Below are 14,718 nucleotides of genomic sequence, written 5' to 3'. Positions count from 1 at the left end.
TGTACTTTTAAGCCAATCAGATACCCAACGGGCTCGGAAAGTGCAACGAAACCATCAAATTTTAGCTAGAAACTGTATTTTTGTCGATTTTTATTGAATTTGAACTATATTTCGACGTTTTTTGATGGTTCTGAGCCACCAAACACACTTAAAGCATGCAGAATCGACTCAGAATAGGAAAAGGAGACGTTTAGTAATAATAATAATAATAAATGTTTATTATCCAACAGACCGTAGCCCAATTATAGGATAATATGTATAATATGTACCTGACTGAATATAAATCTAAATAAAGTATAATTTGACATAACAGTCGTAGTTACAGACAATTTCACATATAAATGAATAAACGGTAACTCATAAATTACATAAATTATAAAAAGATATCTAAAGAAAAAGAAAAATTCAAAAGCATAATTTACTATTGGAAATTAGCCATCGACTTTAAACAAATGATACTTCTGATGCATCTTTGGCTATCGTAGAATATATCGCAGCTTTTCCCGTATTTGTTGAAGGTTGAACACATCAGATATATAGGTGATTTCTTCAATAATTTTGTTCTGGCTGTAGGCAAATAGAACGTATCTGTACTTCTGAGCTGAAGTTGTGGCACGCGAAATTTTATAACTTCCAGTATTTCTGGTGTATCGATATAACCATTGACGACCTTATATAGGAATGATACAGCAAGGATATTTCTTCTTATCTCTAGAGCTGGAATACTAAATCTTTCAAGTAGCCGGTTCTCTGGAAATTTGCGTGGAGGGTATATATTGTCGCTTTTAAAGGCTAGATACTTCAGGAGCCGTCTCTGTATCTTCTCCAAGGACATCTTGTGGCATTGATCTATAGGTGACCACACTGTAGAGCAATAATCAAGTAGAGATCTTGCGTAGCAAAAATACAATTTCTTAACGCATTTAGTATTAAACGATTTTGAATTGCGTATAATAAATCCCGTAATTTTGGACGCCTTACCTGCAATGTATCTGTAGTGTTCAGCAAACTGTAATTTTACATCAAAAATTACACCTAGGTCTTTAATAACGACATCTCTCTTAATGCTTACATTACTTAAAAAATAATTAGTGACCACAGGATACTTTTTATTAGTATATGCTATGTATCTACATTTATCAAGCGATAGTGATAGTCGGTTATTCTCAGACCATAGCACAAATTTGGATACATCGTTCTGTAATGAGTGACTGTCATCCTGATCCTTTACCTCTCTAAATAATTTGACGTCGTCAGCATAAAGCAAAATTTTGTTTTTAACAATATCCGGCAGGTCGTTCATAAAAAGAAGAAATAACAGTGGGCCAAGGTTAGAACCTTGAGGCACGCCGGAACGAACTGGATATGAGAAAGAATTGAAACCTTCATATGAAACGTACTGTGTCCGTCCAAGGAGATAACTCTCAAATAATTTGACTAAGTTACTGTCAAACCCAAACATCTGCAATTTATACAATAAAATGTAATGATCAATTCTGTCAAACGCACGACGAAAATCAAAATATATGACATCTAATTGACCACCTTTATCTAATACACTGAGAGCATATTGAGTAAACTGAACTAGATTGGTAAGGGTCGACCGTCCTTTCACAAAGCCATGTTGACTAAGTGAAATTTTTGGCAGGACTTGGTGATATATTTTTCCGTATATAATCATCTCAAAAATCTTGGAAAAATTGCACAGAATGGAAATAGGTCTATAATTAGACACATCAGAGATATCGCCGTCCTTGTGTACAGGGCAAATGCGCGCTTTTTTCCAAGTATATGGAAATTGTCCAGTCTGAATGCATAAATTAAACAAACGGGTAAGTGGTGTTGCAAAGAGGACTGCACAGTCTTTCACTAGAAACGCCGGGATGCCGTCGACTCCAGCTGTAAACTTACTTTTTAACTTCTTGCAAGCGGCAACAACATCTTTATTTGTTATAAGTGGCAGACTTACATTTAAAGATTGTATGTTGATCGAACTGGATCAACAATTAGGTCAATTTTATGCATTCTGGCGTTCGTAGATACAAGAAAACTGTTAAAATTCTTCAGAAACGTCACTTTTGAAGTGTTTTCTTGTACTTTTAAGCCAATCAGATACCCTACGGGCTCGGAAAGTGCAACGAAACCATCAAATTTTAGCTAGAAACTGTATTTTTGTCGATTTATATTGAATTTGAACTATATTTCAACGTTGTTTGATGGTTCTGAGCCACCAAACACACTTAAAGCATGCAGAATCGACTCAGAATAGGAAAAGGAGACGTTTAGGTCAATTTTATGCATTCTGGCGTTCGTAGATACAAGAAAACTGTTAAAATTCTTCAGAAACGTCACTTTTGAAGTGTTTTCTTGTACTTTTAAGCCAATCAGATACCCTACGGGCTCGGAAAGTGCAACGAAACCATCAAATTTTAGCTAGAAACTGTATTTTTGTCGATTTTTATTGAAGTTGAACTATATTTCAACGTTTTTTGATGGTTCTGCGCCACCAAACACACTTAAAGCATGCAGAATCGACTCAGAATAGGAAAAGGAGACGTTTAGGTCAATTTTATGCATTCTGGCGTTCGTTGATACAAGAAAACTGTTAAAATTCTTCAGAAACGTCACTTTTGAAGTGTTTTCTTGTACTTTTAAGCCAATCAGATACCCTACGGGCTCGGAAAGTGCAACGAAACCATCAAATTTTAGCTAGAAACTGTATTTTTGTCGATTTTTATTGAATTTGAACTATTTTTCAACGTTTTTTGATGGTTCTGAGCCACCAAACATACTTAAAGCATGCAGAATCGACTCAGAATAGGAAAAGGAGACGTTTAGGTCAATTTAATGCATTCTGGCGTTCGTAGATACAAGAAAACTGTTAAAATTCTTCAGAAACGTCACTTTTGAAGTGTTTTCTTGTACTTTTAAGCCAATCAGATACCCTACGGGCTCGGAAAGTGCAACGAAACCATCAAATTTTAGCTAGAAACTGTATTTTTGTCGATTTTTATTGAATTTAAACTATATTTCAACGTTTTTTGATGGTTCTGAGCCACCAAACACACTTAAAGCATGCAGAATCGACTCAGAATTGGAAAAGGAGACGTTTAGGTCAATTTTATGCATTCTGGCGTTCGTAGATACAAGAAAACTGTTAAAATTCTTCAGAAACGTCACTTTTGAAGTGTTTTCTTGTACTTTTAAGCCAATCAGATACCCTACGGGCTCGGAAAGTGCAACGAAACCATCAAATTTTAGCTAGAAACTGTATTTTTGTCGATTTTTATTGAATTTGAACTATATTTCAACGTTTTTTGATGGTTCTGAGCCACCAAACACACTTAAAGCATGCAGAATCGACTCAGAATAGGAAAAGGAGACGTTTAGGTCAATTTTATGCATTCTGGCGTTCGTAGATACAAGAAAACTGTTAAAATTCTTCAGAAACGTCACTTTTGAAGTGTTTTCTTGTCCTTTTAACCCAATCAGATACCCTACGGGCTCGGAAAGTGCAACGAAACCATCAAATTTTAGCTAGAAACTGTATTTTTGTCGATTTTTATTGAATTTGAACTATATTTCAACGTTTTTTGATGGTTCTGAGCCACCAAACACACTTAAAGCATGCAGAATCGACTCAGAATAGGAAAAGGAGACGTTTAGGTCAATTTTATGCATTCTGGCGTTCGTAGATACAAGAAAACTGTTAAAATTCTTCAGAAACGTCACTTTTGAAGTGTTTTCTTGTACTTTTAAGCCAATCAGATACCCTACGGGCTCGGAAAGTGCAACGAAACCATCAAATTTTAGCTAGAAACTGTATTTTTGTCGATTTTTATTGAATTTGAACTATATTTCAACGTTTTTTGATGGTTCTGAGCCACCAAACACACTTAAAGCATGCAGAATCGACTCAGAATAGGAAAAGGAGACGTTTAGGTCAATTTTATGCATTCTGGCGTTCGTAGATACAAGAAAACTGTTAAAATTCTTCAGAAACGTCACTTTTGAAGTGTTTTCTTGTACTTTTAAGCCAATCAGATACCCTACGGGCTCGGAAAGTGCAACGAAACCATCAAATTTTAGCCAGAAACTGTATTTTTGTCGATTTATATTGAATTTGAACTATATTTCAACGTTTTTTGATGGTTCTGAGCCACCAAACACACTTAAAGCATGCAGAATCGACTCAGAATAGGAAAAGGAGACGTTTAGGTCAATTTTATGCATTCTGGCGTTCGTAGATACAAGAAAACTGTTAAAATTCTTCAGAAACGTCACTTTTGAAGTGTTTTCTTGTACTTTTAAGCCAATCAGATACCCTACGGGCTCGGAAAGTGCAACGAAACCATCAAATTTTAGCTAGAAACTGTATTTTTGTCGATTTTTATTGAATTTGAACTATATTTCAACGTTTTTTGATGGTTCTGAGCCACCAAACACACTTAAAGCATGCAGAATCGACTCAGAAAAGGAAAAGGAGACGTTTAGGTCAATTTTATGCATTCTGGCGTTCGTAGATACAAGAAAACTGTTAAAATTCTTCAGAAACGTCACTTTTGAAGTGTTTTCTTGTACTTTTAAGCCAATCAGATAACCTACGGGCTCGGAAAGTGCAACGAAACCATCAAATTTTAGCTAGAAACTGTATTTTTGTCGATTTTTATTGAATTTGAACTATATTTCAACGTTTTTTGATGGTTCTGAGCCACCAAACACACTTAAAGCATGCAGAATCGACTCAGAATAGGAAAAGGAGAAGTTTAGGTCAATTTTATGCATTCTGGCGTTCGTAGATACAAGAAAACTGTTAAAATTCTACAGAAACGTCACTTTTGAAGTGTTTTCTTGTACTTTTAAGCCAATCAGATACCCAACGGGCTCGGAAAGTGCAACGAAACCATCAAATTTTAGCTAGAAACTGTATTTTTGTCGATTTTTATTGAATTTGAACTATATTTCAACGTTTTTTGATGGTTCTGAGCCACCAAACACACTTAAAGCATGCAGAATCGACTCAGAATAGGAAAAGGAGACGTTTAGGTCAATTTTATGCATTCTGGCGTTCGTAGATACAAGAAAACTGTTAAAATTCTTCAGAATCGTCACTTTTGAAGTGTTTTCTTGTACTTTTAAGCCAATCAGATACCCAACGGGCTCGGAAAGTGCAACGAAACCATCAAATTTTAGCTAGAAACTGTATTTTTGTCGATTTTTATTGAATTTGAACTATATTTCAACGTTTTTTGATGGTTCTGAGCCACCAAACACACTTAAAGCATGCAGAATCGACTCAGAATAGGAAAAGGAGACGTTTAGGTCAATTTTATGCATTCTGGCGTTCGTAGATACAAGAAAACTGTTAAAATTCTTCAGGAACGTCACTTTTGAAGTGTTTTCTTGTACTTTTAAGCCAATCAGATACCCTACGGGCTCGGAAAGTGCAACGAAACCATCAAATTTTAGCTAGAAACTGTATTTTTGTCGATTTTTATTGAATTTGAACTATATTTCAACGTTTTTTGATGGTTCTGAGCCACCAAACACACTTAAAGCATGCAGAATCGACTCAGAATAGGAAAAGGAGACGTTTAGGTCAATTTTATGCATTCTGGCGTTCGTAGATACAAGAAAACTGTTAAAATTCTTCAGAAACGTCACTTTTGAAGTGTTTTCTTGTACTTTTAAGCCAATCAGATAACCTACGGGCTCGGAAAGTGCAACGAAACCATCAAATTTTAGCTAGAAACTGTATTTTTGTCGATTTTTATTGAATTTGAACTATATTTCAACGTTTTTTGATGGTTCTGAGCCACCAAACACACTTAAAGCATGCAGAATCGACTCAGAATAGGAAAAGGAGACGTTTAGGTCAATTTTATGCATTCTGGCGTTCGTAGATACAAGAAAACTGTTAAAATTCTTCAGAAACGTCACTTTTGAAGTGTTTTCTTGTACTTTTAAGCCAATCAGATACCCTACGGGCTCGGAAAGTGCAACGAAACCATCAAATTTTAGTTAGAAACTGTATTTTTGTCGATTTTTATTGAATTTGAACTATATTTCAACGTTTTTTGATGGTTCTGAGCCACCAAACACACTTAAAGCATGCAGAATCGACTCAGAATAGGAAAAGGAGACGTTTAGGTCAATTTTATGCATTCTGGCGTTCGTAGATACAAGAAAACTGTTAAAATTCTTCAGAAACGTCACTTTTGAAGTGTTTTCTTGTACTTTTAAGCCAATCAGATACCCTACGGGCTCGGAAAGTGCAACGAAACCATCAAATTTTAGCTAGAAACTGTATTTTTGTCGATTTTTATTGAATTTGAACTATATTTCAACGTTTTTTGATGGTTCTGAGCCACCAAACACACTTAAAGCTTGCAGAATCGACTCAGAATAGGAAAAGGAGACGTTTAGGTCAAATTTATGCATTCTGGCGTTCGTAGATACAAGAAAACTGTTAAAATTCTTCAGAAACGTCACTTTTGAAGTGTTTTCTTGTACTTTTAAGCCAATCAGATACCCTACGGGCTCGGAAAGTGTAACGAAACCATCAAATTTTAGCTAGAAACTGTATTTTTGTCGATTTTTATTGAATTTGAACTATATTTCAACGTTTTTTGAAGGTTCTGAGCCACCAGACACACTTAAAGCATGCAGAATCGACTCAGAATAGGAAAAGGAGACGTTTAGGTCAATTTTATGCATTCTGGCGTTCGTAGATACAAGAAAACTGTTAAAATTCTTCAGAAACGTCACTTTTGAAGTGTTTTCTTGTACTTTTAAGCCAATCAGATACCCTACGGGCTCGGAAAGTGCAACGAAACCATCAAATTTTAGCTAGAAACTGTATTTTTGTCGATTTTTATTGAATTTGAACTATATTTCAACGTTTTTTGATGGTTCTGAGCCACCAAACACACTTAAAGCATGCAGAATCGACTCAGAATAGGAAAAGGAGACGTTTAGGTCAATTTTATGCATTCTGGCGTTCGTGGATACAAGAAAACTGTTAAAATTCTTCAGAAACGTCACTTTTGAAGTGTTTTCTTTTACTTTTAAGCCAATCAGATACCCAACGGGCTCGGAAAGTGCAACGAAACCATCAAATTTTAGCTAGAAACTGTATTTTTGTCGATTTTTATTGAATTTGAACTATATTTCAACGTTTTTTGATGGTTCTGAGCCACCAAACACACTTAAAGCATGCAGAATCGACTCAGAATAGGAAAAGGAGACGTTTAGGTCAATTTTATGCATTCTGGCGTTCGTAGATACAAGAAAACTGTTAAAATTCTTCAGAAACGTCACTTTTGAAGTGTTTTCTTGTACTTTTAAGCCAATCAGATACCCGACGGGCTCGGAAAGTGCAACGAAACCATCAAATTTTAGCTAGAAACTGTATTTTTGTCGATTTTTATTGAATTTGAACTATATTTCAACGTTTTTTGATGGTTCTGAGCCACCAAACACACTTAAAGCATGCAGAATCGACTCAGAATAGGAAAAGGAGACGTTTAGGTCAATTTTATGCATTCTGGCGTTCGTAGATACAAGAAAACTGTTAAAATTCTTCAGAAACGTCACTTTTGAAGTGTTTTCTTGTACTTTTAAGCCAATCAGATACCCTACGGGCTCGGAAAGTGCAACGAAACCATCAAATTTTAGCTAGAAACTGTATTTTTGTCGATTTTTATTGAATTTGAACTATATTTCAACGTTTTTTGATGGTTCTGAGCCACCAAACACACTTAAAGCATGCAGAATCGACTCAGAATAGGAAAAGGAGACGTTTAGGTCAATTTTATGCATTCTGGCGTTCGTAGATACAAGAAAACTGTTAAAATTCTTCAGAAACGTCACTTTTGAAGTGTTTTCTTGTACTTTTAAGCCAATCAGATACCCTACGGGCTCGGAAAGTGCAACGAAACCATCAAATTTTAGCTAGAAACTGTATTTTTGTCGATTTTTATTGAATTTGAACTATATTTCAACGTTTTTTGATGGTTCTGAGCCACCAAACACACTTAAAGCATGCAGAATCGACTCAGAATAGGAAAAGGAGACGTTTAGGTCAATTTTATGCATTCTGGCGTTCGTAGATACAAGAAAACTGTTAAAATTCTTCAGAAACGTCACTTTTGAAGTGTTTTCTTGTACTTTTAAGCCAATCAGATACCCTACGGGCTCGGAAAGTGCAACGAAACCATCAAATTTTAGCTAGAAACTGTATTTTTGTCGATTTTTATTGAATTTGAACTATATTTCAACGTTTTTTGATGGTTCTGAGCCACCAAACACACTTAAAGCATGCAGAATCGACTCAGAATAGGAAAAGGAGACGTTTAGGTCAATTTTATGCATTCTGGCGTTCGTAGATACAAGAAAACTGTTAAAATTCTTCAGAAACGTCACTTTTGAAGTGTTTTCTTGTACTTTTAAGCCAATCAGATACCCTACGGGCTCGGAAAGTGCAACGAAACCATCAAATTTTAGCTAGAAACTGTATTTTTGTCGATTTTTATTGAATTTGAACTATATTTCAACGTTTTTTGATGGTTCTGAGCCACCAAACACACTTAAAGCATGCAGAATCGACTCAGAATAGGAAAAGGAGACGTTTAGGTCAATTTTATGCATTCTGGCGTTCGTAGATACAAGAAAACTGTTAAAATTCTTCAGAAACGTCACTTTTGAAGTGTTTTCTTGTACTTATAAGCCAATCAGATACCCTACGGGCTCGGAAAGTGCAACGAAACCATCAAATTTTAGCTAGAAACTGTATTTTTGTCGATTTTTATTGAATTTGAACTATATTTCAACGTTTTTTGATGGTTCTGAGCCACCAAACACACTTAAAGCATGCAGAATCGACTCAGAATAGGAAAAGGAGACGTTTAGGTCAATTTTATGCATTCTGGCGTTCGTAGATACAAGAAAACTGTTAAAATTCTTCAGAAACGTCACTTTTGAAGTGTTTTCTTGTACTTTTAAGCCAATCAGATACCCTTCGGGCTCGGAAAGTGCAACGAAACCATCAAATTTTAGCTAGAAACTGTATTTTTGTCGATTTTTATTGAATTTGAACTATATTTCAACGTTTTTTGATGGTTCTGAGCCACCAAACACACTTAAAGCATGCAGAATCGACTCAGAATAGGAAAAGGAGACGTTTAGGTCAATTTTATGCATTCTGGCGTTCGTAGATACAAGAAAACTGTTAAAATTCTTCAGAAACGTCACTTTTGAAGTGTTTTCTTGTACTTTTAAGCCAATCAGATACCCTACGGGCTCGGAAAGTGCAACGAAACCCTCAAATTTTAGCTAGAAACTGTATTTTTGTCGATTTTTATTGAATTTGAACTATATTTCAACGTTTTTTGATGGTTCTGAGCCACCAAACACACTTAAAGCATGCAGAATCGACTCAGAATAGGAAAAGGAGACGTTTAGGTCAATTTTATGCATTCTGGCGTTCGTAGATACAAGAAAACTGTTAAAATTCTTCAGAAACGTCACTTTTGAAGTGTTTTCTTGTACTTTTAAGCCAATCAGATACCCTACGGGCTCGGAAAGTGCAACGAAACCATCAAATTTTAGCTAGAAACTGTATTTTTGTCGATTTTTATTGAATTTGAACTATATTTCAACGTTTTTTGATGGTTCTGAGCCACCAAAAACACTTAAAGCATGCAGAATCGACTCAGAATAGGAAAAGGAGACGTTTAGGTCAATTTTATGCATTCTGGCGTTCGTAGATACAAGAAAACTGTTAAAATTCTTCAGAAACGTCACTTTTGAAGTGTTTTCTTGTACTTTTAAGCCAATCAGATACCCTACGGGCTCGGAAAGTGCAACGAAACCATCAAATTTTAGCTAGAAACTGTATTTTTGTCGATTTTTATTGAATTTGAACTATTTTTCAACGTTTTTTGATGGTTTTGAGCCACCAAACACACTTAAAGCATGCAGAATCGACTCAGAATAGGAAAAGGAGACGTTTAGGTCAATTTTATGCATTCTGGCGTTCGTAGATACAAGAAAACTGTTAAAATTCTTCAGAAACGTCACTTTTGAAGTGTTTTCTTGTACTTTTAAGCCAATCAGATACCCTACGGGCTCGGAAAGTGCAACGAAACCATCAAATTTTAGCTAGAAACTGTATTTTTGTCGATTTTTATTGAATTTGAACCATATTTCAACGTTTTTTGATGGTTCTGAGCCACCAAACACACTTAAAGCATGCAGAATCGACTCAGAATAGGAAAAGGAGACGTTTAGGTCAATTTTATGCATTCTGGCGTTCGTAGATACAAGAAAACTGTTAAAATTCTTCAGAAACGTCACTTTTGAAGTGTTTTCTTGTACTTTTAAGCCAATCAGATACCCTACGGGCTCGGAAAGTGCAACGAAACCATCAAATTTTAGCTAGAAACTGTATTTTTGTCGATTTTTATTGAATTTGAACTATATTTCAACGTTTTTTGATGGTTCTGAGCCACCAAACACAATTAAAGCATGCAGAATCGACTCAGAATAGGAAAAGGAGACGTTTAGGTCAATTTTATGCATTCTGGCGTTCGTTGATACAAGAAAACTGTTAAAATTCTTCAGAAACGTCACTTTTGAAGTGTTTTCTTGTACTTTTAAGCCAATCAGATACCCCATGGGCTCGGAAAGTGCAACGAAACCATCAAATTTTAGCTAGAAACTGTATTTTTGTCGATTTTTATTGAATTTGAACTATATTTCAACGTTTTTTGATGGTTCTGAGCCACCAAACACACTTAAAGCATGCAGAATCGACTCAGAATAGGAAAAGGAGACGTTTAGGTCAATTTTATGCATTCTGGCGTTCGTAGATACAAGAAAACTGTTAAAATTCTTCAGAAACGTCACTTTTGAAGTGTTTTCTTGTACTTTTAAGCCAATCAGATACCCTACGGGCTCGGAAAGTGCAACGAAACCATCAAATTTTAGCTAGAAACTGTATTTTTGTCGATTTTTATTGAATTTGAACTATATTTCAACGTTTTTTGATGGTTCTGAGCCACCAAACACACTTAAAGCATGCAGAATCGACTCAGAATAGGAAAAGGAGACGTTTAGGTCAATTTTATGCATTCTGGCGTTCGTAGATACAAGAAAACTGTTAAAATTCTTCAGAAACGTCACTTTTGAAGTGTTTTCTTGTACTTTTAAGCCAATCAGATACCCTACGGGCTCGGAAAGTGCAACGAAACCATCAAATTTTAGCTAGAAACTGTATTTTTGTCGATTTTATTGAATTTGAACTATATTTCAACGTTTTTTGATGGTTCTGAGCCACCAAACACACTTAAAGCATGCAGAATCGACTCAGAATAGGAAAAGGAGACGTTTAGGTCAATTTTATGCATTCTGGCGTTCGTAGATACAAGAAAACTGTTAAAATTCTTCAGAAACGTCACTTTTGAAGTGTTTTCTTGTACTTTTAAGCCAATCAGATACCCTACGGGCTCGGAAAAGTGCAACGAAACCATCAAATGTTAGCTAGAAACTGTATTTTTGGTGACTTTTATTGAATTTGAACTATATTTCAACGTTTTTTGATGGTTCTGAGCCACCAAACACACTTAAAGCATGCAGAATCGACTCAGAATAGGAAAAGGAGACGTTTAGGTCAATTTTATGCATTCTGGCGTTCGTAGATACAAGAAAACTGTTAAAATTCTTCAGAAACGTCACTTTTGAAGTGTTTTCTTGTACTTTTAAGCCAATCAGATACCCTACGGGCTCGGAAAGTGCAACGAAACCATCAAATTTTAGCTAGAAACTGTATTTTTGTCGACTTTTATTGAATTTGAACTACATTTCAACGTTTTTTGATGGTTCTGAGCCACCAAACACACTTAAAGCATGCAGAATCGACTCAGAATAGGAAAAGGAGACGTTTAGGTCAATTTTATGCATTCTGGCGTTCGTAGATACAAGAAAACTGTTAAAATTCTTCAGAAACGTCACTTTTGAAGTGTTTTCTTGTACTTTTAAGCCAATCAGATACCCAACGGGCTCGGAAAGTGCAACGAAACCATCAAATTTTAGCTAGAAACTGTATTTTTGTCGATTTTTATTGAATTTGAACTATATTTCAACGTTTTTTGATGGTTCTGAGCCACCAAACACACTTAAAGCATGCAGAATCGACTCAGAATAGGAAAAGGAGACGTTTAGGTCAATTTTATGCATTCTGGCGTTCGTAGATACAAGAAAACTGTTAAAATTCTTCAGAAACGTCACTTTTGAAGTGTTTTCGTGTACTTTTAAGCCAATCAGATACCCTACGGGCTCGGAAAGTGCAACGAAACCATCAAATTTTAGCTAGAAACTGTATTTTTGTCGATTTTTATTGAATTTGAACTATATTTCAACGTTTTTTGATGGTTCTGAGCCACCAAACACACTTAAAGCATGCAGAATCGACTCAGAATAGGAAAAGGAGACGTTTAGGTCAATTTTATGCATTCTGGCGTTCGTAGATACAAGAAAACTGTTAAAATTCTTCAGAAACGTCACTTTTGAAGTGTTTTCTTGTACTTTTAAGCCAATCAGATACCCTACGGGCTCGGAAAGTGCAACGAAACCATCAAATTTTAGCTAGAAACTGTATTTTTGTCGATTTTTATTGAATTTGAACTATATTTCAACGTTTTTTGATGGTTCTGAGCCACCAAACACACTTAAAGCATGCAGAATCGACTCAGAATAGGAAAAGGAGACGTTTAGGTCAATTTTATGCATTCCGGCGTTCGTAGATACAAGAAAAACTGTTAAAATTCTTCAGAAACGTCACTTTTGAAGTGTTTTCTTGTACTTTTAAGCCAATCAGATACCCTACGGGCTCGGAAAGTGCAACGAAACCATCAAATTTTAGCTAGAAACTGTATTTTTGTCGACTTTTTATTGAATTTGAACTATATTTCAACGTTTTTTGATGGTTCTGAGCCACCAAACACACTTAAAGCATGCAGAATCGACTCAGAATAGGAAAAGGAGACGTTTAGGTCAATTTTATGCATTCTGGCGTTCGTAGATACAAGAAAACTGTTAAAATTCTTCAGAAACGTCACTTTTGAAGTGTTTTCTTGTACTTTTAAGCCAATCAGATACCCTACGGGCTCGGAAAGTGCAACGAAACCATCAAATTTTAGCTAGAAACTGTATTTTTGTCGACTTTTATTGAATTTGAACTACATTTCAACGTTTTTTGATGGTTCTGAGCCACCAAACACACTTAAAGCATGCAGAATCGACTCAGAATAGGAAAAGGAGACGTTTAGGTCAATTTTATGCATTCTGGCGTTCGTAGATACAAGAAAACTGTTAAAATTCTTCAGAAACGTCACTTTTGAAATGTTTTCTTGTACTTTTAAGCCAATCAGATACCCTACGGGCTCGGAAAGTGCAACGAAACCATCAAATTTTAGCTAGAAACTGTATTTTTGTCGATTTTTATTGAATTTGAACTATATTTCAACGTTTTTTGATGGTTCTGAGCCACCAAACACACTTAAAGCATGCAGAATCGACTCAGAATAGGAAAAGGAGACGTTTAGGTCAATTTTATGCATTCTGGCGTTCGTAGATACAAGAAAACTGTTAAAATTCTTCAGAAACGTCACTTTTGAAGTGTTTTCTTGTACTTTTAAGCCAATCAGATACCCTACGGGCTCGGAAAGTGCAACGAAACCATCAAATTTTAGCTAGAAACTGTATTTTTGTCGATTTTTATTGAATTTGAACTATATTTCAACGTTTTTTGATGGTTCTGAGCCACCAAACACACTTAAAGCATGCAGAATCGACTCAGAATAGGAAAAGGAGACGTTTAGGTCAATTTTATGCATTCTGGCGTTCGTAGATACAAGAAAACTGTTAAAATTCTTCAGAAACGTCACTTTTGAAGTGTTTTCTTGTACTTTTAAGCCAATCAGATACCCTACGGGCTCGGAAAGTGCAACGAAACCATCAAATTTTAGCTAGAAACTGTATTTTTGTCGATTTTTATTGAATTTGAACTATATTTCAACGTTTTTTGATGGTTCTGAGCCACCAAACACACTTAAAGCATGCAGAATCGACTCAGAATAGGAAAAGGAGACGTTTAGGTCAATTTTATGCATTCTGTTCGTAGATACAAGAAAACTTTTAAAATTCTTCAGAAACGTCACTTTTGAAGTGTTTTCTTGTACTTTTAAGCCAATCAGATACCCTACGGGCTCGGAAAGTGCAACGAAACCATCAAATTTTAGCTAGAAACTGTATTTTTGTCGATTTTTATTGAATTTGAACTATATTTCAACGTTTTTTGATGGTTCTGAGCCACCAAACACACTTAAAGCATGCAGAATCGACTCATAATAGGAAAAGGAGACGTTTAGGTCAATTTTATGCATTCTGGCGTTCGTAGATACAAGAAAACTGTTAAAATTCTTCAGAAACGTCACTTTTGAAGTGTTTTCTTGTACTTTTAAGCCAATCAGATACCCTACGGGCTCGGAAAGTGCAACGAAACCATCAAATTTTAGCTAGAAACTGTATTTTTGTCGATTTTTATTGAATTTGAACTATATTTCAACGTTTTTTGATGGTTCTGAGCCACCAAACACACTTAAAGCATGCAGAATCGACTCAGAATAGGAAAAGGAGACGTTTAGGTCAATTTTATGC

General features: G+C 35.4%; 1 protein-coding gene across 1 annotated transcript; it reads right to left on the bottom strand.

The window, feature by feature from the left end:
- Positions 1 to 421: 421 nt before the first annotated feature.
- On the bottom strand, positions 422 to 1,218 carry LOC135122438 (uncharacterized). The gene is made up of 3 exons (XM_064046606.1): positions 1,193 to 1,218; positions 982 to 1,130; positions 422 to 864 (listed from the first exon to the last, which is right to left on the bottom strand). Exons 1-3 carry the CDS (start codon positions 1,216 to 1,218, stop codon positions 422 to 424), a joined length of 618 nt encoding a protein of 205 aa, XP_063902676.1.
- Between the last annotated feature and the right edge of the window lie 13,500 nt (positions 1,219 to 14,718).

Source organism: Zophobas morio, unplaced genomic scaffold (genome assembly GCF_036711695.1).
Source record: "Zophobas morio isolate AGI-343-1 ecotype UQ-CSIRO unplaced genomic scaffold, CSIRO_AGI_Zmor_V1 ptg001256l, whole genome shotgun sequence".
Classification (NCBI taxonomy): domain Eukaryota; kingdom Metazoa; phylum Arthropoda; class Insecta; order Coleoptera; family Tenebrionidae; genus Zophobas; species Zophobas morio.
The sequence above is the reverse complement of the archived record's forward strand: the minus strand, read 5'-3'. Positions and strand labels throughout refer to the sequence as shown.